Here is a 25,388-nt window from a genome sequence, read left to right as displayed (position 1 = left end):
AGAATGTCACATTTTATTTCCATCGCCTGTCCACAGAGTGTCACTTTGCAACTAGACATGCAGGACTTGACTGCCTATGACAAAATGACATTTTAAGTGAGATCATTGCTAATTGCAGCTGTAGCCGTCAATAAGATTAAAATCCCAAACTCAGGGAGAAGAAAAGGCGAGCCCGTTAATTCATTTTGTACAATGTTTGCAAACTGTCACATCAATAATGCATAATAAGAAAAGCCTGCCCTGAAGTAGTAGGCTCAGTGCACACACAACACAATGAGCCACTATATGGCCCCCTTGCCATTACCAGTGGCACATTTATTATCATAAAGAGCAGAAAAACAAACTTCCTGGCTGAAAAACAAGATCAATTTGTACTCAAGCCACTATGTTGGATTCTAAGTGTTGTAATTAAAATGAAGGGCAGATGTTCCACAAAAGCAACAGCAGACGTATAGCCTTGTCATAATGAGGATGTTCTTGCAAGGCTGGCTGTGCAGCCCAACAGCATTGCCATCACTTCTTACTCATGTGCTGTTTGGACTCTTGGTTCCCCTTTAGGCAGTGAGACAAAGGAGCCAGGTGGCAGATGCTGCTGCAGGGGATTAACAAGTGTGCTTCATCCAGCACCAGCCCACCCATGAGGCAAAGTGAGGTGACTGCCTCAGGCAGCAGGATCCACAGGGGCAGCAGATCTGTTCTGTACTCCCAATCTCTTTTCTTTGTTTGTAATCTCAATCTTGATTCCCCCTTCTCTCTGCAGCTGTTATTGGTGTGTGTATGTGAGGGGGTGGATGAGGAGAACAGGACAATGCACATTATGCTTAGTCATCCATTTAATGTCATGTTAAATTTGACCCTAAGCAAAATCTTACTTGTATGGTTAGGGGAAAGGGGGGGGGGATTAATAAAAGCTTGTGCAGAAGTTTAACTCAGTGGGGGCTTTCTTTTTTTTTAATCCCAATCTTTTTGGAATTGTATAAATACCTTATGTACCAGCCAAATTGGCTCATCAAATCAATTTATCAGGGGAACCTAATTTAATCCTGCTATTCGATGAAAAGGGTGTCTTTGCAGAGCAGCAAGGCTTTTAATGATTTACTCAGCTTATCCTGTTTAAAGCACCATGAATGTAGTTCAACAGAACTCGAGGGAGCCATAATGGAAAACCATGACGGAGAAGATGGAGGTGTCAGCCCGTTGACAGCTTTATCTGGGAGAAGCTGCAGGAGGAGCCCAGAACAACCGAGGAGAGTGGAGAAATGAAATAAACATGGGGGCCAATATCACCATTGGTAACAGACAGGTGAAACTAGCAAATCTACAATACAAACTTTTGTGTAACATGAATACTCAACCAGCAAAACAGTGATTCTAAGTGCTTCTATGTGGTATTAGAGGAATGCAACACAGTACACCTAATGCAACTGTACCAGAGAGACTGACAGGATGCTGTGTGTTCTTTATATTGCAAAGGAGGAATGAAGAAGGATTTGATGAACTGAAGATAAGGATAGGCATGATGCAAACAGCTGTACTAGCACATAGTTCCAAACTGATAGAGAGGGTTGTGTGTGTGTGTTGGTAATATCTAAAGTCTTCCAGTATTTAATTATATTCTCAGCTTTACAATCTCATTTTCTCTCAGTTTGATGCGCCACAGTGAATTTGACCTGCTAACAGCTGGTATACCTCCATTTTCCAGGTCAAGCTGCTCTTCCAAAAATGGAGGTGTATTTGGTGGTTTTCAGCTCATTTCTTTTGTGTTTGTGATCTAAATCCCCCCACACACACACTTCCAACTTATTTCTGCACCTTTAAAGAGCAGCATTCAATGAAAAACTTTTCATTTCTGCACACCTGATCACTAGCAAAGTTGCTTTTAAAAGGCAGACTGACTAGAAACAAAGATGGAACTACTATGTTTATTATATGGTGGTGATGTGTAAAAAAGGACCTTCTCTGTGGCAGTGCCCCTATTATGGAATGTGTCACCTCTCTGAAGTATGGTTGGTGCTGACTTTTTAATTTTTAGTATCAGATTAAAATGCACCTGTTTACTCAGGTATTCATGGAATGTTAGCGGCACATTTATTTTGAAGAATGAAACCTTTCAAACAGACCTACAACCTTCCTTTCAACTTGTTTTACTTGGAATAACAATTGTGCATAAAGAACTTTTAACATTCTTCCTTAGGGTGGCATGTACGGAAATAGCCGTGTGATGGCACACTGCCTTGGGCTTGAACACTGAAGCTTGGTACTCAAAGCATGGACAATAGCCCTGGCTGTAAAGCTGATGTGCCAGATTCATGTGACCAAAGGGAATTCTAACCCCCCACCCCACCCCAATCTTTTCCATAATGTGTGGCAACCATTTTGGGACTATGTATGTCCAAAAGATTTTGTTTATAACCCCTGAGATCTCATGGAAATATGTGGAAAGATTTTTTGAAGTGAACTATAATAATTTGATTTGATATTTTTAAGCAATGTGGCTGATGTCTTTTGAGTTAGGTTGTTTTATGTGTGATGTGAAAAATGTAAATCAATGAAATCTTTTTATTTATTTTAAGAATGAAGCCTGTCTATTCTTTTGAAGTTATTTACTGTGGTTTTTTAAAATCCCTGCTGCTATATACGATGGTTTGGAATTTGATGTATTAATGGTTTGAAGTTCAGCATTTCATTTTGCTCTACCCCTCCCTGGGATAATTCTTTGATGAAAGGTGGGTGGGAAGTATTGAAAAATAAATAAATATTGTGTGGAATAAATGTAAACTGAATCAGATTTCTTCCCCACTCCCACTGAGGCTTTAATCAATGAGTGAATGTGGGGAAAGGATCTGTAAGCTGCAGGTGTTTATTTGCAGGCAGAGTCTGCTTATATTTACTGGATGGAAAGGGAAGAGTAGAAGCCACAGCAATTCTGATTTGAAGTCCCCTGGGGAGACCAAGGGTGGGATTTGCCTAAGGAGTCTGGTCAGTGTGAGCCCTGCATATGAGGGCTTCTGCTTGCAAAATGGAACTGTCCCTTTCATCTCTCCGTGCCTTCTGGCGCCCTGAAATTGGCTCTGGGGGAGGGAGGTCAGGAGAACCCCCAGAACGGTGAATGGAGGGAGAAAAGGGGGGATTGTTGTTCTGTCTGGCAAATTGCAATGCTTGTGTTGTTGGGATGCTCACCACTGAACGACACTGAATTCCACTAATGCTCTAATGCTAACAGGTCTTGCAGGATCTCTAATCCAGATCTTTGACATTTTTGAAGGCGGGGTGGCAGATGACCTCTGACCTTACAAACGTTGCTGGACTCCCATCATCCCTGACCAGTGACTGACCATGCTGGTTGGAGCTGATGGGAATTGGAGTCCAGGAACATTCAGAAGGCCACAGGTTCCTCACTTCTGTATAGCTAACCCTGATGACTTTGAAACAGGGAACATACAGCGATTCGTGGCAGCGATCATGCTGCCTTGTGAAACTGGGCTTTTTAAGGGTTTTGAATTTCATCAATGAGCAGGATAAGATGTTGAGTTGTTGTTTTTAAACCTCTCATTGTCTCTTCTACCACTTTTTGCAGATATCTATTGGCAAAATCTGAGACAGGGGGTATATTTGGCAATATGAATGGAAAATAAAGAGTCATGTTGCATGTAAAATGGCTCTTTTATGATATTGGAACTGGATTACTTTAATTAAAGCTCTGCGTGTGCGACAATCTGTGCTCCCTGACTGATTCTGGCTCCCTCTCCCCCCCCCCCCCCCCGTAATTTGATTGTTGTTGTTGCTTTTAGCAAAGGAAGAGCTTTTGGAAATTATGTGGTTTTAAAGAATATCTCATTGGGCAGTGGCATTGCCTTCTGCAGATAAACCTTTTATTTTACAACAAAATAAAAGTTCCCAATAATTTTCATTCATCAGGTTTCATGTGTGTTCCAAAAGCCAAGTACCCAAATTGAAGGCTTATAAAAATTTAAATGCTCCAGTAATTTAAAATCATGTCTACTAGTGCTAACCAGTGCTGGAATTCATCTGTTCCTTCAGGCATGGGATTTGGAATGAGTGGGTAAGAGGCCTATTTTCTATGTGTGCTTCAATTTGGAAGCAGCTCATGGAAGCATCACACTTGTGCAGTTCAGCTGTTGCAGAGCTAATTTGCAATGTGTCATAAAACAGAATTAGGAAAAGCAAACAAATTTCTTGAAGAGCAAAGAATGTGCTCCAGTAATCCCCAAACATAATGGGCATAAACAGAGAAAATGGAAAACAAGTGAAACTTCACTTGTGGGTAGCCAGAAGCAAACAAGAGCACAGGGCTCCTGAACATTTAATAGTCATGTTGAAAAGGAAATCTCAGCATGTGTAGTTTTCAGTGTGCAATTTATGGGCTAATTCTGTTGGTGTTAAAAGTCAACTTGCCAAGAGGGGGATGCAAGCAAGCAGGTGGAGTGGCATGATCCTTCAGTGAGATAGCATGTATGTTTATTGGCTATATAGTTGTGAGGGAGTTTTCCTCTTAATGCTGTGTTGAATGTCTCTGTTTTGTACACATGAAGTAAGGGAGGACTTGTCCATACTTCCATTTGTCATGTGCCTAGAAAGCAGAGGGTTGCTGTTGCTTTCTAGGCATGGTTTTCTGTTTGCCCCACCACATTCCCTGGGGAAGCCCATTCTGTTGTTGTTGTTATTAAAATTTGCATACCATCCTTCATCTGAAGATCACAGGGCAGTTCACAACACAAAAACATAAAATGAGAACCCAAAATACATAATAAAACAGAAACAGACCAACAAAGGCCTAGTCCTAGAGAAATGTTTTCGCCTGGTGCCTAAGGATATGTCATGAAGGCACCAGGTGAGTCTGCCTGAGAAGAACATTCTGCAAACAGGAAACCAGCATAGGCCCACATTTAAAAGCCCTTTGAGCATTTGGGGTCCCCCCTCAGAGTTTTCCCCATGAAAACCCACTCTTTATTGCACAGTTGGAGCAAACATCAACTCAGGCTTTAAGTGGATTGCCATTTAAAGAAGAAGAAGCTCCGGATTGACCTTAAAGAGAATGGTTTGTTTGTTTGTTTGTTTGTTTGTTTGTTTGTTTGTTTGTTTCAGCCGAAACTCATCAGAACTGAGTTCCGGCACCTCTCTGGTGGGCGCCATTGCCTTTATAAGGGAAAAAGGGAGGTGTTCACGGTGAGTTCCAGCACCTCTATTTCTAGAAAAATAGAGCTAAGAACTTCCATCAGCTGAACTTAACCTCTAGCTGAACAAACTGACTCCTTCTCTTAAGATTCTATTCATCTCAAAGATACAGTCACATACATCATCATGTGGTGTGTGTGAAAAGGGGGCTGAAGAATAGGATTGAGGCAGTGGCATGGAGATGGGGCTGGTCTGGATGCAAGGGAGAGTTGAAAAAAGGAAGGAGGAGGCAGGGAAAAGGGCTGATGGTGAAAATTAGAATTGCAAAAAAGAGGGAGTAGGAAGCATGGAAATAAGGGTGAAGATGAAAGCAAGGGTACAAAAGGGAGTGCTGAATAGGAAGGAATGGTGGTTTCATAGTTGAGTAGGAGATGAAAAGGGTGCTGAGTAGTTGCAATGCATGGGAAGAGGAAGATGCAGGGGGTTTCCATGGTGGTGGTCTGTCTGTAAGTGGGTATTGCACAAAAGAAGGGAGAAGGGTAGGCACGGATACAAGGGTGAAGGTGTAAATGGTGGTGCTGTAGAATAGAAAAGTAGCTTAAAATATATTGGGAAGGTGAAAGGGTGTTTAGTAGTTGCATGGGGTAGGAAGGGGAAGCACTGGGTGGTTAATGTGGGGGGAGTAGTGATGGGGTTAGCAAGTAAAGAGAAGCCAGCAGAGCCCTACCCGCCACCAGTATTTTTCAAAAGGTAGCAGGGAGAGAGCAATTCCTATCCATCTAGGATAGGCATAAGAGCTGGGCCAATAATTATGAGGCTATAACTTTCAAGCACCAAAATATCTCATACTTGTACAAGCTGAGAAATTGGACAATTATATTACAAGCCTCTTGGAAGTTGCACTTCTCGACATTGCAAAGAAATAGATGCATCTCTGATTAATTCTCTTACAAGAGCCAAAAGCATCATTTATGCTCTTATCTGCCTTCCTCTGAGCCTGAAGAACAGTAAGAGATAAGAAGATACATATTTTTTCTTATTTTTTTGCACAAACATGTAAACCTTGGTGCTCTTGTGCCCCAACTTTTAACATATCCTGATCCAGCAATAGTTTATGGGTTTTGAAGCTTGTTAGAGATGCATCCTCCAGATACTTTCATCCTCAATAACTTCTCAATTTAGATCTGTTGTGCACGCTGATCATGTTCCTTCAGTGAAGTGAATGGGGAAGCTTGCAAATGCAAAAGCTTTGTGTATACATCAGAGCAGAAGTGGAATTCTGGAGAGGCTATGCAAGTGTTTCTACTGAAAGCAATTACTATTACTCAACTTCCACATAACCACTACGATCCATATATTTGTGTTGATGGATCTTCATAGCATTATTTGTTATTTGTTTCCTGCCGTGTCTCATAAGACAGCTTACTTGGGGCTTATCACAGCAACCCTATGCGGTAGGATAGACTGAGAGTTTGTGTCTGACCCAAATCTAGCCAATATACTTCACTGACTCACTAGGGATCTGAATTCAGGTCTCTCTAGTCCAAGAGTCACTGTGTGAGTGACAATTTGCTGTAATAAAAGGAACAGATGGATAAAAAGTTACACACGGCTTGCATGCCATTCTCTATGTGGAAATGTTTTCTGCTCAGAAAAATTGTCACATTTTAAAGAGCTTATTACTTGAATAGCGATATTCTTAAGCAACAGTCTATGATCAGTTGATCCACGTACAGTAAAACATACAAAATCAAAGCACTCTTCTGGCCAAGTCATTAGAGCTTAGTGAGCAGAGCATACAAATATCTCAATCCACAGTCTTAGACTATCTGGAAAGTCTTACAGGCATATGCTCCATGAGTGGATAATTCGAAGAAACACAGCTTTGCAAAATGTTGGATTATGAAACAAACCAAACATTACTTTAATATTGTGATAAGGAACCAGATTTGTTTTAACAGCACTAACACCAACACTGAGGTGTAGCGCTTTTTTCTGGGGCTGCTCAAGGGTATGATGTACCAGCACCATTTTTCTCCAGATGTTAAAAGTGTGGCACATACTGTAACAACTTCGTTGTGAGTAATGGCACCTTTTTTTCTTAAAAAAAAAAAAGCACAGCTGAGGTGTATGTGCTGATTTTCATTGGAACTACAGCACTCAGAGTGGTGAGACTCAGTTTAGCATCGTGCCTGGTAGTTAGTATTAGGTGGAGAAAAACAACTTCCCCTTAATGCCAGTTGCCACATTTTGGGGTGGTGTTCTACTGTGTTGTACTCAGAGTAGACCTACTGAAAATAATGAACCTAACTTAGTCATGCACATTAATTTCAGTGGGACTACACACTGAGCAAAACTTAGTTGAAAACCATTCCAGGTCCCAACAGAAACAGCAGTGCCAACACCTCCCACATTAGTGTTAGAACTTTGTTTTGTTTTAAAGATCAGGTTGAAGATTCCATGAGGAGAGCTGCTGAAAGAGGGGCTCTTAGGGGTAGAGTGGGGTTCAGTCAGGGATACATAGGTAAGCAAGCTTCATAAACCACTCTGGATTGTGACCTATTGCTTTTGTCTGCCTGTAATAGCATGTTGGCACAGAAATGGAACTGAGCAGGAAGGGTGAATCATAACATACTTGATCACACACACCCCTTAGATTTTATCCATTGATGCATTTCTTGAATATTTTTTTATGCATTACTTGTGTGCTCTCCAGGTTGTTTTACTCATTCATTTCTTCAGAACTTTGCAAATAAACACGACCTATTGTTTGAGATGATGGTCACTCACCACATTGTGTACATTTGAGAATAACTACTCCAACTGCTTGGTGGGGCTGGAAGGAATGGGCAGATTTGAAACCGCTTTGCATCTATTTTTAATGCTTCGTGTCCAAGGAGTTTGTTCACATTTATTCAGCCGACTTTAAAAGAGCCTATTTTGCCCTTTCCCCTGAATATAATATATTTTGTGAGATGCCATCATGAAAAATAAATCCATTTCCTCCACATCTTGTTAAAAGAGAAAGGCCACAAAATCCCATGCCAGTGTCCACAGCCGCCTTTATAGCTCTGTTTTCTTGGTAACAAGCCCAATCATATTTTTACTGTTTGACGTCCCTTGTTGGTCCTCTCTGGCAAGGAGTTCTTCTGGGTCCATGCTGGTGTAAAAATATCCCATGATGGAGAAAATAATAAACACGATAAAGAGCAGTGCAGCAAAGAGGACAAACTCGAGCCACTGGAGAAAGAAGAGGGTTTTGGAAAAAAACAGAAAATTAATATTTATTTGCCAACAACACTTACATATTGATCTTCTTCCAACTGTACAGAAGCTTAGTCAAACTATTTCACTTCTAGTTACCAGCTGCATATGGCACCTGGAAGTGATAGAGGAGCAGAACTTTGCAAATCACTCTGACAGGGCCAAACTAGATGCAATTTATAGGACACAATTTGGTCTTTTTGCTTTAACCAATAGCTGGTGTGCCTCCTTCCCCCAAACACCAAGCTTCAATGGGACTGTGACATGGGTGATAGGGATGGCGTCATCCCTTTGCATGCGGCCCCATTGCAGTACTGATCTGGATTAGGGGTCCTGCACTGAATACTTACATTGGAGGAAAGCTCCAGTTTGTTCCGGTTTCCAAAATGGCTCAGGAATGTGAGCATGGAAATCCTTTGGAAGACCATATAGCTAAACTGCTGCTCTTTTCAGTGCATGTGTGGCATGGGGGAAAAAACCTGTGTGATAACCCAATTTTTCAAAATCCACATTGTGTTTTATTTGGGGAATATTTAGGGAGGCTAAAAACAGGGATATGCTATCCTGAAGGGCAGAATTTTGGCATTTTGGCCTCTGGGGGGAGTTACTGGAATTACGATAAGTTCACCGGTTCTCATGACCACAGCAAAATGTCGCTGTGTGTATGTGTGTTTGGGAAAGGACTGAGATAACATGAACAGCTGTAGTTGCAGATGTACCATAAGGGGCAGAAGTCCAGGTTCCCACTCAGCAGAATGAGCTGGATGGCCACAAAATGCAGTAGAGCTGGCTCAGCATATTTTGCACTAAGTGCAGTAATACACATTACCAACTAAGTAGCCCCACCCCCAACCCACCATTATGTCCAAAGTTTAAAAACACTTAATTGCACACAGGAGTTCTTCTGTGCAATAAAAGACAGTCATATGCTGGAAAATGAGACTAAATACACACATTTAAAGCATACACACACCACTAAAGGATCCTTGGAACTGTGGTTTCTTAAGGGTGCTGGGAATTATAGCTCTGTGAGGAGTGAACTACAATTCACAGGACTTTTGGGGTGGGGCAAGTGCTTTAAATGAATGGTTTGTAGCCTTAGCGTGCATGAACTTGATATTGTCATATAGAAGCAAGGTCATGCATCATGTGAGCTGACAGGTAGAGTCAAATGAATCTAGTTTAATTAGTTTTCTTATTCCCCCCAATGTCCTTCCTGTGAACATTTTCCAGCAATATACATCTATTGTTACTGGTACAGATTGGAACAACACATGTGCTCAGCTAAATGCCCTGGCATTAATTTTTTTTTGTGTGTGTATGTTATTAATTTGTGAGGGAGGACACTAAATTGGATGGCACACTAATTGCATTCTATTCTCCTTGTTGTGTCAGCTCTATTGCTTTATTAGTTAATTGCTCATTTGCTCAGTGGCCTTTCTCTCCATTATGTAGGTTAATCAGTTATCTTTTGTGATGTATCTCTTCCCCTTTGTACAAGTTACTTATTTCCGCATTCATTACTTCTGGGCTATATACTGGGGCCATTGGTAGGCAAGTGTCCTAATCATACACATTAAACTGTCGGTAACAATCTAGGTTATAAGTCTCTCTGAGCATTTTAGATTAGCACTTGGAAGGAGGATTTGGTTTCCACTGGTTGTACCCAGTGCTTTCTTTGGTTTTTTAAAAACAGTATTGCTGGTAGTCATATCTTGATCATCATGGTTGCAGCACAAAATGCCTATCATGGCAGCCAAAAAAGAAAAAAAGAGATAGTACTCTGTACTGGTGAATATCATCCATTAAGGTACTCCATACCAGGGAGTGCCATCACAAAAAAGAGCACTAGCTGTGCCTATTCTTTTGGATATGCCTGAATCCACACCTTCTCCTGTCCACTGACATATGTGCCACACTAACAGAGAAAATGTTGTCCGTCATACTAAGATGCTGTGTCCTTTACAGAAGTTGAAGTGATAGTTAGGAAGGATGGTCCATTTTAGTACATTCCTCTTCAACACAACATGCATTCTTGCCTCAACGGAAGGATGTCTTTCTTTGCGTGAAGAAAGTCCTGCGTCTTTGGGTATGCATTCATGTTTCACGGATGGAGAATCTGTGGCCCTCCAGATGCTGCTGGAATACAACTCCCATAATACCTGATTGTTCACCGTGGTTGCTAGGCCAAATGGGAACTGGATTCCAATGACATTTGGAGGGACACTGATCCCCATCCCTGGTGTAAACAAATGTAATGTGTGAACTGGACAATCAGGTGCAACTGTCATTAAGCGGATTTCTTCTCACTATATTGGGGATTGCCAGGTTAATCACCAGTAAAACCAAGTCTAGGAAATAAATAGGTGAGTGACTGCCATTTCCATCTTACCCTGTACTCTCTTCTTTAACTCCCTAGGGTCTAATGCAGTGGCGTAGCGTGGGGGGTGCAGGGGGGGCCGGGCGCAACATCTGGGGGTTAGGGAAATCCACGGGTTAGGGGGCGCATATCCACGGGTTAGGGGGCGCAAATCCATGGGTTAGGGGGCGCAAATTACTTGCCTTGCCCCGGGTGCTGATAACCCACGCTATGCCACTGGTCTAATGCAAAGAAAATGCCTTTCCCATCACCCCCTACCTAATCCTTTTTACTGGACAGGACAGGGATTGCTCCTGAGCATAGAAAACATACCTGAGAACTCCAATCATCCCTGCCAATTCACCATGTTGACTGAGGCTGATGGGATTTGGAGTCCCAACAACATATGAAAAGCCACTAGTTTCTCCACCCTTGTTCTGCAAGAATGGCTGCCAAATGTACTGAAAGCAGATCAGAATGTCCTGTGGAGTGTTACTCACAACTCCAGCCTAGTGCCATGGTTAATTTATTCTATCCCATACCTGTTCCATTGGTGCAGCCTGGGCAACAACAAGCACAATCGCATTTCCAAAGGCCACGGTTAACAGCCAGCCAGCCTGCAGCACTGACTTCATGCTGGCAGGAGCCTGAAAAGAAAGGAAGAAAACCAGGAAGATTAGTCCATTCCCAAACACTGAGAAATTTCCTCAGCATCCTCACTGAGTACTATGCTGCAGACTGCACTCAACCACTTTCCTGTTTTGCGATGGAGTAAGCAAATCACCTCATGGCTTTGTGGGCCAGTTATAGATCAGTATGTATTCCTTAGTTACTTGGTTCAACACCTGATGATTCACCAGGACCGGCCTCTACCATCAGGCAGAATGAGGTGGCCGCTTCCAGCAGAAGATGCAGAAAGGGAATGGTGGTGAGGCATTGGAGGACAGGGCTGTGTCCACCATGTGGCCTGACCTTCAGCCCTTAAGTTAGTTTGCTGCCCTCATGTGAAGTAAAGGACATTTAAAGTTAAAGTTAAATTCCCTTAATAATAAATGGTGGTGGTGGTGGTGATATGCCACTCCAATCAGCATCTGTACATGTAATGGTAGAGGGTGGGGATGGCAGCACACCATTTACCTCAGGTACCAAAATGCTTTTGAGTGGCCCAGTGACTTGCAGACAGATGTGTGAACTGACTCAGTTGAATAACACTATATCATTCTGAGGTAATGTGAAGTGATCTGGAAGTCTTTGCTGAGGTGTCTGATATGTAATGGCTCATTCACATCTGACCATCACAATCTGATGCTGCGGCCATCGAGCGATGAGCATTTATGTGTGTATAAATCAATCAACCCTGAGGCATGGCAGAAAATGGCACTCAGGTATATCAAGGGGATTCTGAGAACCAGCACATACTTCCTCTGCCCTCCAGCAGCTCTCATGTAAGCGTCATCCTACCTGCCTGTGTCATGTGTGGGTTATCTCTGTATTCTCCCAGGGGCCCCAAGAAGAGACTTCAGGAATATAGGAGAGTGGAGAAATACCACATAGCCTTTGAAATCAATGTGGCTGTTGAAATGCCCTGTGGTTTTCTTGGATGTTTGAGGGAAGCAGCATAGGACCAGCCTTATACCAGGTTTGCTTATCTTAGAGTTTTTGCTCTGACTGATAGAATCTCTCCAGGGTGTCAGGCAGGGATTTTCCCTTATCACCAGCAATCTGATCCTTTAAAAAAAAATATTGGATAGACCAGGAGGCCTTCTGCATGCAAGGCATGTGCTCTGCTACTGAACAATGGCCCCTCCTCATTGCACACAAATAAGAACTAATCTGTCAGCACAATACAAAAGAAACAAGAGAGAGAGAGAGAGAGAGCACATGACTCAAGCTAACACTGCTCCCAATTATATTCTGTCCCATATTGCTATAAACCTAATATGTTTCTAGACCTTAAGTTTTAAAAGGATTACTCAGGATTACTTTATATACTAGTTTCCCCCCATCACCTAATAAATTTTAAAACACCAATAGTATATTGTGATAGCCAAAGCGAATGTTTCCATTTACTCCTGGAACCTTTAATACAGGAGGGTAATTGCTTCCATAGAATTTGTGTGGGCTGTGGTTTCTACCCACTTGACCTAGTTTATAATAGAATTATGAAATTTGTTATGACGGGATGTAGTGATGGAAACCCACTTGGATGCCTGTTATATGGGACAAGTTCATATGGCTATAGTCAAAATGGCTATATACTACCTTCAGTCTTTGGGGCAGTGTGCCGCTGTATACCAGTGGATGAGGATAATGATCTGTAAAGGGCTATTATGCTCATGTCATGCTTGTGGGCTTCCCACAGACCACTGTGAGAACAGGATGCTGAACTCGATGCACCTTTGGACTAATCCAGCAGGGCACATCTTATGTTCTTATTGTGCCAGATCTTCTGGTCACTGCATTCAATCATCATGTCCACACAAGGAGATGGAGAGCAGAGAGATGTACATATTAATAGATCAGGACTGATGGCACACTTTAGTTGTAAGTAAATTCACAGTAAATTTGGTCAGGATTGTGGTGCAAGTCTACACCAAACTTGCAACTTGTTCTCTGTTCTCTCAGCCTTTGGAAGACCTGGCAAAGTACAGCTTTCTACCCTGCCCTTCTCCTCATTAAGCACATCAGATTTCTGATTTTCTTCTTTGTGCTCTACATACATTACCTGGGAGTAAGAGAAGGCAATGCCTGTAATGGAAAACATCACTTCTCCAGCTGATATTAACAGGTACTGTGGAATCTGCCATGAAATATGGACATTATTGGCTGAGATGTCTTCTGTCTTCCATGCTTGGAGGGACTTTGCAGAAGTCTAAGTTAGGAGGGGGGAAAAGGCACGATGATTAGGTGATGTTAATGCAGAATCTATGTTGGTGTGTGTGTGGAGAGGAAAGGTTTTCTTTTGAAGACTGAAGCAGCATTCTCCTCCTGGGCCCACTAAACAACTGTGAACTCTGCCAGTGGACTGAAATAAAGTCACATTAAAAGCATCGGCAAACTCTGCTTTTACCGGGAAGGTGCTGGAATTGTTTATGAGATGCATTTAATCACCATAAAGGGAAAGACAACAAGAAGGCCTGTTTTAGAAGGCTAAAAGGGGTGAGCAATAATTGTGTGCATTACTCATTGGACTATGGAGAAATGTCACAAACACCTTCAAAAGAAGTTTGATGTTGACAAAAGATTGGGCATAGAAGATAATGATCCTAGCTATTTACATACTGCAGTTCAGCCATATTGCAGCACCATATGCATAATTTAGCTTCTTTATGCATATGCCACAAAGCATAATAGATCTGGAAGCTGAACAAAGCATACTGTTAATTGCAACAGCCAGATTGGAGAAGATCAGTCACTTGGTCAATAATAAGAAGAATAGGTATATAATGAGAAGACATACAGCCAGCAGAAAATTCAAAACAGGCCAGATTGACTTGAGTGCTATCAGTGGCAGTTCTTTACCATCCTGATGCATACTGCTAAACTCTTGATTGTTCATACTGTTATAAATCTAGATCCCACATTATTCTGACTGCAATACATAAATTCACAATACATACTCCTCAGTATAATACAATTACATTTACTTCAGGTCTTTCACATTTACCAACTCTACCAATCCAGAACATAACTACTTGCAGATAAAGACTAATTCACACAATAGAAATGATGAATACATATGTGTATACTTCATTGCTTGGAATGAGTGATAAATTTTACTTGTCTATTTTTGTTCACAGTAGAGATGAAAGAAAGCATTGCTTTCTGTTCCTCTCTGTATTCAAGGCATGCAGCACTGTTTCCATTCTGCTGCAGTTCAACTTCTGTCAAAAACTGTCATTTGTCTCACTCTCTGCTGCAGTAAAATTACATAACCAACGTAATTTACATAATTAAGTTGTATAAGTTATGTTGTCACTATCTTATTCCACCCCATTCTTTTCAATGCGAATAAAATAATAATAATAATAATAATAATAATAATAATAATAATAATAAATTTTATTTATATCCCACCCTCCCCAGCCGAAGCCGGGCTCAGGGCGGCTAACAATAATCAAATAATCAATCAAATAATCACACATTCTAAAAATATTTCATTATAAAAATTAATTAAAATCAAATTAATGGCAACCGATTAAGCAAAATTCTGTGCAGGTTGCCAGAGGAGGGAGTCAGGCTGCGCCCTGACCAAAGGCCTGGTGGAACAACTCTGTCTTGCAGGCCCTGCGGAAAGATGTCGGGTCCCGCAGGGCCCTAGTCTCTTGTGACAGAGTGTTCCACCAGATTGGAGCCGCAGCCGAGAAGGCCCTGGCTCTAGTTGAGGCCAGCCTAACCTCTCTGAGGCCTGGGACCTTGAGGATGTTATTATTTGCAGACCGTAGGTTTCTCTGTGGGGCATACCAGGAGAGGCGGTCCCGTAGGTACGAGGGTCCTAGGCCGTATAGGGCTTTAAAGGTTAAAACCAACACCTTAAACCTGATCCTGTACTCCACCGGGAGCCAGTGCAGCTGGTATAGTACCGGATGAATGTGATCTCGCAGCGAAGACCCCATAAGGAGTCTCACCGCGGCATTCTGCACCCGCTGGAGTTTCTGGGTCAGTCTCAAGGGCAGCCCCACGTAGAGCGAGTTACAATAATCCAGTCTGGAGGTGACCGTCGCATGGATCACAGTGGCTAGGTCAGGGCGAGAGAGATAAGGGGCCAACTGCTTAGCTTGGCAGAGATGAAAAAATGGCGCCTTTGTTATAGCTGTAATCTGCGCCTCCATAGAAAGGGAGGTATCGAAGATTACACCCAAACTCTTAACGGACGGTGCTGGCACTAATTGCACCCCTGCAAGAGATGGGAGTTGCCCCCTCAATCCCATATCGTCCCGCCCCAGCCAGAGGACCTCTGTCTTCGAAGGATTTAACTTCAACCGGCTCCCACGTAACCATCCAGCCACAGCTTCCAGACATCTCGCCAGTGTGTCTGGGGCCGAGTCAGGATGGCCATCCATCAACAGATAGAGTTGGGTGTCATCAGCATACTGATGGCAACCCAGCCCAAAACTCCGGACAAGCTGGGCGAGGGGGCGCATAAAGATGTTAAAAAGCATCGGGGAGAGAATCGCACCCTGAGGCACTCCACACACCAAGGAGTGGCGCGATGACAATTCCCCCCCAAGCGCCACCCTCTGTCCCCGACCAGAGAGAAACGAGCGCAGCCATTGAAGGACTGTGCCCTTGATCCCCACGTCGGCAAGGCGGTGGTCCAGGAGTTCGTGATCGACCATGTCGAAGGCTGCTGACAGATCTAGAAGAATCAGCAGCCCCGACCCGCCTCGATCCAGCTGCCTGCAATCCAATGCAAATGCATGTGTGTGTGTGTGTGTGTGTGTGTGCGTGTTAATCAATAAATCATTTTTGAAATGAAAGCAAGAACAATAGTGGATAAAAATTGTATTTTGCTGGATTGATTTCCATTGTGGACATGGGATGAATAAATGAGTATTGGAAATTCCTGCTCCTGATTGGCCAGTCTCATATTGTGTCCCAAGAAACAGTTGATAGAGCTATGATAACAAACAGTGAAGTATTAAATATTCAGTAACAAAACAAAAACAAAAAACTGGACAATCTATGTCAGACCCTCAAGAATTAAGAGCAAAAATTTAATTTCTGCTGGGCTGTGTCTATCCATTCATATGTCTGTTCATTCATCCATCAGTTCATCAGTGTGTTTATCACAAATTCTATGCATATTTATTCAGAAGGAAGTAACAAAGAGTTCAATGGGGCTTGTTTCTGGGTAGACAAAAGATAATTCTTCTACACTGAGGCAGCTGCCACCATCTTAATTTTCCCAGAATGCCTCTGGGTCCTATGTCATGATCCAGAGGTGTCTGAGGAAATTAAGTAGAGGCTGCAGCTGCCTGATGTGCACAGGGCCTTTTTAAAAAAGTTTTGTTATTGGCATCTGTGGGCAGCATTTGCCAGACCTGCAATTTGCCAGACCTGCCAGACCTGCAACCCATGCATGTCTACTCAGAAGTAAATCTCACTCTGTTCAGTAGGGATTAAAAAGGTAAAGTTAAAGGACCCCTGACAGTTAAGTCCAGTCGGACTCTGGGGTTGCAGCACTCATCTCGCTTTACTGGCTGAGGGAGCCAGCATTTGTCCACAGACAGCTTCCGGATCATGTGGCTAGCATGACTAAGCCGCTTCTGGCAAAACCAGAACAGCACACGGTACCTATTTATCTATTCACACTTTGATGTGCTTTCGAACTGCTAGGTTGGCAGGAGCTGGGACCGAACAATGGGAGCTCACTCCGTCGTGGGGATTCGAACCGCTGACCTTCTGATCGGCAAGCCCTAGGCTCTGTGGTTTAGACCACAGCGCCACCCGCATCCCTAATAAATCCACATAGGATTTCAGCCAGACATCCACTGAGGCCAATGTGGGAGACAAGTACATGGCCTTGACTTCAGTGGCTGAACATTGGCTGGGAATGGCATGCAAGAGTCAACGGGCAACTTACGTTTGTTATAACAACTGTATATGCTGCTCCAAAATCAAGAAGGCCCAGGTGCAGGATGAATTCTTCTGCTCCCACTCTGCATTTGACATTGTTGTATCTTGATATGACAAAGAGGGAACACAATAGTTCCTGGTTAGCCACTCATGACTGAAAAGCACAGGGTGTACCCATTAATAAGATCCTTCAAGCTGATTGAGGGCATTGTATAACCCATGTTTCTGGTTCTGTTAAGTACAGTGTGTTATTAGCATTTTAATATTCACAGCTATTGTTTTAGGGACAGCTGAAGAAGGGCACTGATCAAAAACAATTGTGCATTTATTTTGCATTGTACAGTAAATTGCCAGAATTGTTGAAACTTTTATTTCTTTATTTTCCAGCTCTGGTTTTCTTTAAAGACAGGGAAGAAGAAGAAGAAGAAGAAGAAGAAGAAGAAGAAGAAGAAGAAGAAGAAGAAGATACATCTTAGACCCTGTTCTGCATGTGCAGGTAGGCAAAATTGCAGAGAAGCAGTATGGATTTGCCAGATGCCTGGTTTGGTTTTACTAATTTCAGCAAGGCTTACCAACCATAAGGACTGGAAGAAGAATAACTTTTTGTACTCATACTAATTTACTCAGGAGCAAGATGAGATGCACAATGAACATGCCTTTCTTGAAAAGAGACCACTGCTTAGTGGAAGAGCATCTGTCTTGTAGGCAAAAGGTCACAGGTTCAATCCTGGGAACCTCCTGTTAAAAGATCTCTGAGAGCAAAGCTGTTAAAGACCTGCGTGAGAGCTTGGAGGACTCCTGCTAGCCACACTAGAAGGATTAATACACATCATTTGTTTATCAGGCCCAGTATTGTTCACTCTGACTGGCAATGGCTTTCTATGGTTTCAGGCAGAGGTCCTTCACATTACCTGTTACCTGAACTTCTAAACTGCAAATGCCAGGAGTTGAACCTTGGACTTTCTGCCTGCAGAGCATGAGCTGTACCACATGGTCCTTCCTTGCTGTCAAGAGAGGATCAGAGCTGTCAGTTCTAACAATGCTGAATTTCCTTGTTATGGACTATGTAGGAAACTGTGATGCCTGCCTTGGACTGGTAGTGCTTAATCCCATCATACATCTACATGATCACTTATGGATATTCCATGCAGTCATTTCAGGCTGGGAAAGCTCATTCTTAAACTCAGTGGAGCTTTGTTGTTGTTGTTGTTGTTGTTGTTGTTGTTGTTGTTCTTGTTCTTGTTTGCTTCTTGGAGTGTAGGCTATCCACTGAGTTGCCTAGCCCAGAACATCCCCACTGTGTACTTCTCTTCATCTGATTAACTGGATGGGAAGGTATTTGGAAGATATACATGGGGAAACTAGACCAGAACCATACCTTATAATAACAAGAAAGAGCCAAATTTCTAGTGAACCGACCCAGAGATATCACAGAGAGCCCCCAAAGAGAAATGGGTGCTAGCTCAGAGCATGGAAATGTTGACAGCATCTCACCTTCCCCTTGCTAGGGTCCTGTAGCTTGAAACACCGTAACTTTTGTTAATACTGACAAAATCCTCATTGCCAAGAGTGATGTTGACATCCAGGTCCAAAGAATTAATGAATCTGAAAGGAAACTTGATTTCATCATGACAGAAAGTGAATAAAGCGAAAGAAAGCACCAGATATTTCACTGGAGGCATGCAATCTCTTTTTAAAGGGGGCTTCATCTATCTCTTAATTTTTATGATAGTCTTGCCACCAGAAATACTACCAATTAATCACAGATTACAGTATCCCTATACATTTAACCCCTTGAGACAATGCAATGATGCCCTTTTCCTTTCTAGGAGAAATAAAATGATTTGTGTGGGTAATTCTATCTAAGAAACTCAGTGGGGTGGGATGGCTGAGGGGGGATGGAAACCTTAGTCAAGGGTGCTAAACATTACTCTCCTTCATGATACTACTCCAGAAAGAACAATTTCCTACTGGCTATATTAGGCAAACACTGTTTTTCAGAAGGCACTGGGTAAGTTCCAGAGTTGTATGATTACTTATTTCAGAATGAAAAATAACAAAATCTCAGAGTTCAGGGGCATCACTATGGCTCCATGCAGAGGATGTACAGCAGGGGGTGGGTGGCTAGTAAGCTCTGATGCTTGTGATTCTCAGCAAGGCATCTGCCCAAACATCTGTCCAAAACTGGATGCTGAACAACAATTGTTATGCAACTGTTATGCAACTGTTATGCAACTATATCAGACCTGCACAACTCATGACTGACCAAGCTGAGCATAGCCCACCAGGTCCTTGACAAATCTACTCTGTTTTGCAGTCAACAGAGGTGAACGGGACCTTGAAGGTCACCTGGTGCAACTCCTGCTCAATACAGAACCTTCAGAGCATCTGTGGCAGTGGGCTACCTCCTGCTTAAATACATCCAGTGAAGGGCAGCCTTTTGCATGGTTTGCACAACTCTTACAATTAGCAGAGTTTTCCTAACAGCCAAGAGTGTTGTTTCCCTGCACAATGCCACCCACTGGTTCTAGTGGGGCAATGAGAATATCTTCTGCCTGACATCCCTTCACATTTCTGGAGAGACTGCTACCATATCTTCCCTTAATCTTTTCTTATATAGGCAGGCAGCAGAACAGGAGGTTTGCTGTGACCCTAGTGAGCCACCATACATGGCTGCATTTGGCTTGAGTTACTAACTGTGCAAGCCTGACATCTGCTGATTTGAAAGAGACCTTCCTTCAACAAATCAGAATGGAATTTCTAACATTGGTAGGAAACACAAACCTGCATTATGATTTCCAGTGTCCTCCCTCCTGAAATTCTATCTATTCCTTCTTGTGCTGGCTTAATTTTGCTAGCAATTTAAATAGAATGCTCTATGAACAAGACAGGGTGAATATGTCTTTGGGAGGGTGAAATGGATCCCATTATATCTTAAATATTTCATCTGGGAGGGTAAAGAAACTGTAGGAACATTTTGGATAAATCCCAGCTCAGCACAGTTTATGAACATTTGCTGGTTCCATGGCACAGCACATAAAGGTAAAGGTAAAGGTACCCCTGCCCGTACGGGCCAGTCTTGACAGACTCTGGGGTTGTGCGCCCATCTCACTTAAGAGGCCAGGGGCCAGCGCTGTCCGGAGACACTTCCGGGTCACGTGGCCAGCGTGACATCGCTGCTCTGGCGAGCCAGAGCCGCACACGGAAACGCCGTTTACCTTCCCGCTGGTAAGCGGTCCCTATTTATCTACTTGCACCTGGAGGTGCTTTCGAACTGCTAGGTTGGCAGGCGCTGGGACCGAGCAGCGGGAGCGCACCCCGCCGCAGGGATTCGAACCGCTGACCTTTCGATCGGCAAGTCCTAGGCGCTGAGGCTTTAACCCACAGCGCCACCTGCGTCCCGGCACAGCACATACTTGTATGCTAAAGTTCCCAGGTTTGGTCTCGCTTTGTCAATTAAAGGACTGTGTAGGGTTCCCAACTGTGGGGAGGATTTCCTCTAAACATGGAAATGTTGAGGGTGAAGCCAACAGGGACATTGTGGGTGAGGGTAGCACACCCTCAGCCTCCTCATATTATTCACCCAAACTTTAACAGAACGCCTGAATGGCATATTGTAATTCCTTACATCCTCCTGACCTGGAATCCATTGGTTGTATCCAATCCAGTCCAGTCAAATCCAACTGCACAGCCCCTTTTCCTCCCCTCCTTCTGCACCCCCAAAATCTACTCCACAAGGTTCCCCAGCCCTCTAAAGCAGATTCTGAAGTTGCACAGGTGAGAGGAGGGGAAAGTTTTGAAGTGCAAGTCGAAGTCTGCTATGTGGCTGGAACACCAGCACTGGGTACAGTGCCAGATCTCCAAAGTGGGGTTAAACTCAACAATGAAGATTTAGTTTTCCCATAAACTTTACAGTGTTCCAAGTCCTAAATAAGTTGAATAGATCTGTCCAGTCTCATGCAAAATGGTAAGCTTCTTTCCATATATTTCCCATTTTCCTTGCAGCTAAGGACTAGAACCGAATGAGCATCAGCAACCATGTAAATCAAGTGAGTTGTTCCCTGCTCCTTTTAGGTAATCACAGTGTAGACTGTTTCTACTCCTTGCACAATGCAAAGAAAGAAAAAAACATTACGGTCTAATGGCTACAGATCTGAACTATCCGGGATTCCACCCACCCCACCCACCGCTTTCTGCAGAATGATGGAGGCTCTGATCCCTAGAGGTGGGCAGTGGACTGCAACACAACAATAATTAGGATAAGAGAAAAAAATGGAATTAATTATTGCAATTGATTAATTCATTAATCACAGGCTTTAACAGAGGTTGTAATTTAAAAGACGTATTTTCCCTTCCAAAGAGTGTTCAACAGAAACAACATTTGTAATAAGCAAACTGTGTAGAAGTCTCCACTCAAGTAAGGTTTTACAGATGACTTTCCCAATGAATTATGTGAATTCTTATTCAGATGGAAGGGGTCTCTTTCCTTTATTAATACTCTCAGAATTATCTTCAGTTAATCAGTTTAAAAGCAAGACACATTGCAGGAATAAGAATAAAATAAGGAACGTGCATAAGCAATATGGCAAGCTTGCATTTCCTTCTTTAGAACATTATTTTGGTGGGGTAAGGCAGGGTAAGGCGGGGTGGGGCTGGCTTTCAGATGTTGTTGGAGACTCCAACTCCCACTAGCCCCAACCAAGTTGTCAGGGATGATTGGAGTTAAAACCCAGTAACTTCTGTGTGGAGAGACACAGGTTCCCCTCCCCTGTCAACTCTCATGAGCCTCAGCCAACATGGCCAAAAGTCAAGGATTATGGGAGTTGCAGTTCACTGATACCGAAATGGTTTCCCATCCTTCACATAAGGTCACTCCCCTTCACCCACATTTCAATCTTGGGCCACTCTGAAGGAAGCATTTCTAATGCCATTCAGGCTTGCATGGTGGATTCATGAACTGTATTACTGCTATACTACTACTACTACTACTACTACTACTACTAGTACTACTGATACCCCGCCCATCTGGCTGGGTTTCCCCAGCCACTCTGGGTAGCTTACAAGACTGAACCAGAATACCTGACTAGCGCAGCTGTCTCTCTGAGCCTCTTCACAGTTTGCATGGCAATCATGTTTGCTGCAGCAACATCAAAACTGTGTGTGCCACATGAAACAGGGGGAATCTGGCATGGGAAACATGAATTGCTAAACACTAAACACTTGCTAAACACTTAAGGATGTACCTGACTGGTGGCAGATCTCCATCCCTGAATATTTAGAAATGCATGCATTCTCCCTTTACATATCTGCTATGCGGAACGCTTGTGTAGCCAATTATGGCCAATGACATACTGCAATAGGTAGGAAGGGCTAGGGAAAGGCTTCTACCCCCGAGCAACAACCAAGACATACACCCATGCAGGGACATATTCTGGGGTTGTCATGACTGGGGGCACTTGCCAAGGTTTACACCTCAGCAAGGAGCCCACTGCCAGTCCTCTGGTCCTGCTCCACTTCCCTGTTGATGTCTCTGCCTGTTCACATCTACTCTTCCAAGTTTACACACAGATTGTCAAGAGCTGCAGACTCCCTCTCCTTCTGGACAGCACAATGGATCGGGACCAGAGGGAAATGGCAATTGACTGACCCACTTGGGAAGGTGACCCACTGAAGGCATCTTGTCCAAATGCTTTGCAAAACGTGGAGAAAACACAGCACTCTTTCCCTGGGTGGAGAGAAGCAGCTGCAAGGAGCCAACTGAATTCAGCGTTGTATAGATGTGTGTGATGTGGCTGCTTCAGAGTGCTCAGTGGGAACTGCTGCAGTGGTTCAGCAGATGCATATCTGTACCATTTGACTTCCCTGCCTCCACCATCACCTTGCATTTCCTACTGCTAAAGTTCTCCTCTTCTTTGGTCACTGCTTAGTGGTAATAGACTCTTCCTACTACTTCCTACCTTTACACTCTCACTGGGTGCAGCCATAGCAAGCATAATTGCCATATAGTACAGCTTTCATTTGAAACACACTGATGAGGCCCAAGCTCTGGCTGAGCCTGTGTTAACGGCTTCTGTCAAAGCATGGAATTAGAGCAGCAAAGAAACAGGTCACCCAAATCCAGTTCACACCTCACAGCAGACATGCCTTCTGATGGCTTTTCCCCCATATCTTTAATCTGAAACCAAAGGAAAACAAAATCAGTACATGATTTCTGCATACATGCAGGCTTTCCAACGAGCAAAGAATTTGTAAATAAAAATTTAAAAAACCCATGGGTTCTGAATGTGAACTTATTAAATGGAAGGAGATGTTTGAAATGCTCTTTTTATCAGATCCTAAACGGCTTGATTTCTGGTAGGAAGGTTCCTATCCAATTCATAACCTACCAGGCTTGCACTGGTGCAAATGACAGGCAAGGCAACTTTCTCATCTCGCTAAAGCTAAAGGCTAAAATGGGACCCTGTTTTGCCCAGGCATGCATTGATCTGCTTTGTGACGAAAGGAGGTGCTTCACCAGCTGCACTTAGGGCTCATCCAGATGTTCTTTTGTGCCCAGCGCTTCCCCCCGAAAATCCGTCTCTTTACCGCTGAATTGGAGCAAACAGCAATCAGCAGAAAACCCAAATTACTGTTTGTTACGATTTAGCATTAAACGGTGGATTTTCCTGGGGCAGGGGGCAAAAAATGAAAAAGTGAAACCAAACAGTTGGACACTGAGCTTTAAAGTGCAGGGCAAAAGGTAAGTGTGAACAAGCCCTTAGTTTCCACAAATCATGGAGGAGTGGAGAAGATCACCAGGGTCTGGATCAGCACTGAGTTGAGAAAGAAGTGGTGGAGAAGTACACACTGAAGCATTGCAGTGAGTCCATGTGATACCACATGTCTGGAGGGCCTCTGGAGCAGGACTCTTCAACCTTTCCACCCACCTTTAACCCAAACATGCACTCGGATACCCAGTTCTTAATTTTTAAGCATGCATTTTTTTGGTGGAAGTGCTGCCATTGTGACCCACCTTAGATCAGGCTGTGACCTTGAAGTGGGTGTCCCGACCTACCAGTGAAAACCAGAGGTCTAGACAAGTACGTAGCACCTTATATACATTTCTCAATTCTAAATTGCAGATGAATATTTAATGGACTGTCTGTGACCTTTCTTTCCTACAGAATGGTTAAGGTCTAAGCTTTATCACCGCAGCATAGCAGATCATGTTGCTTAAGAAATTGAATGCATAAAGTTTTTTAACTGTGGGTTAGGGGATGAAAGCTGCAGGAGGGGAATGGTGTGAAATCTCACACAAATCTGAAGAATGGAAGATACTATCCAATTACATCCTTCCACTATTGGAAGTTTTCCATCAGCAGAGGGATACAACTGGATACAAACCACAGTTACTTCTCATTAACAGGGCTGAGAAGAGATATGCATTGCTGAATTTTCACATATTCATCCAAAATAGCATTTTAAAAATCTGAACAATTTTTTTAACCTGCAAGTTTCTAGATAATGGTTGTAATCTCTGTAATATCACTCCATAAACTGAGTGTGCTACACAGAACTTTCTCAGGGCACATAAACAGGACTAGTGAGAGGACCCTTTTTGTCAGTAACAATTCCAACAGCTGGGCAGTCCTTTACACTTAACTGTAATGACTTTTGGAAGAGGGTTTCTTCCCAACCTTTTCACTTCCATGTCTATAAAAGGCCTTTAAGTGCTGCGTCGCTTATATTTGGTAAACAGACAATAAATTGTAAAAGGAATAGTAGATAAACATGATTAATAATGAACAGCTAGTTTGCAAACAGTCCACAGCAGCATTTCCCTTGATAATGAATTCAAGCTGATTAGCATCTCACTAGCGGATCCAGCCAGTTATTGGTGCTAACCAACAATGATTAATTTTTCAGCCAGTGACTGTGATGCCATCAAATATATGGAGATGCTGCAGCAATCATTCTCTTCCTGAATCCCACCAAACAAACAAAACAAATATCCAGTCTTGCAAAAGCAACAGGGCTTAAACTGAAAACAAGCCCCATGCATATCTCCTAA

At 43.0% G+C, this 25,388-nt stretch overlaps 1 protein-coding gene and 1 long non-coding RNA gene across 4 annotated transcripts in view; one reads left to right on the top strand and one right to left on the bottom strand.

Moving 5' to 3' along the window:
- Window positions 1-20,371, top strand: LOC307203198. The gene is made up of 4 exons (XR_013833146.1): window positions 1-647; window positions 1,120-1,303; window positions 17,726-17,834; window positions 19,959-20,371. It is a non-coding gene; the product is annotated as an uncharacterized lncRNA (long non-coding RNA).
- The window catches only part of SLC15A2 (solute carrier family 15 member 2), a 73,229-nt gene continuing 55,083 nt past the window's right edge, over window positions 7,243-25,388 (bottom strand). For all 3 annotated transcript variants that reach the window (XM_079953811.1, XM_079953812.1, XM_079953810.1), the window contains 6 exons: window positions 23,467-23,513; window positions 18,833-18,943; window positions 17,346-17,442; window positions 13,485-13,631; window positions 11,302-11,406; window positions 7,243-8,376 (listed from right to left, as the gene is read on the bottom strand). In XM_079953811.1, the coding sequence (XP_079809937.1) occupies window positions 8,200-8,376; window positions 11,302-11,406; window positions 13,485-13,631; window positions 17,346-17,442; window positions 18,833-18,943; window positions 23,467-23,513 (684 nt within the window). In that variant the 3' untranslated portion in view covers window positions 7,243-8,199. The remainder of the gene's footprint in view (window positions 8,377-11,301; window positions 11,407-13,484; window positions 13,632-17,345; window positions 17,443-18,832; window positions 18,944-23,466; window positions 23,514-25,388) is intronic.

The sequence above is a fragment of the Podarcis cretensis genome, assembly GCF_951804945.1.
Source record: "Podarcis cretensis genome assembly, chromosome: 1".
Lineage (NCBI taxonomy): Eukaryota > Metazoa > Chordata > Lepidosauria > Squamata > Lacertidae > Podarcis > Podarcis cretensis.
This window is presented reverse-complemented; position numbering and strand designations above follow the sequence as displayed.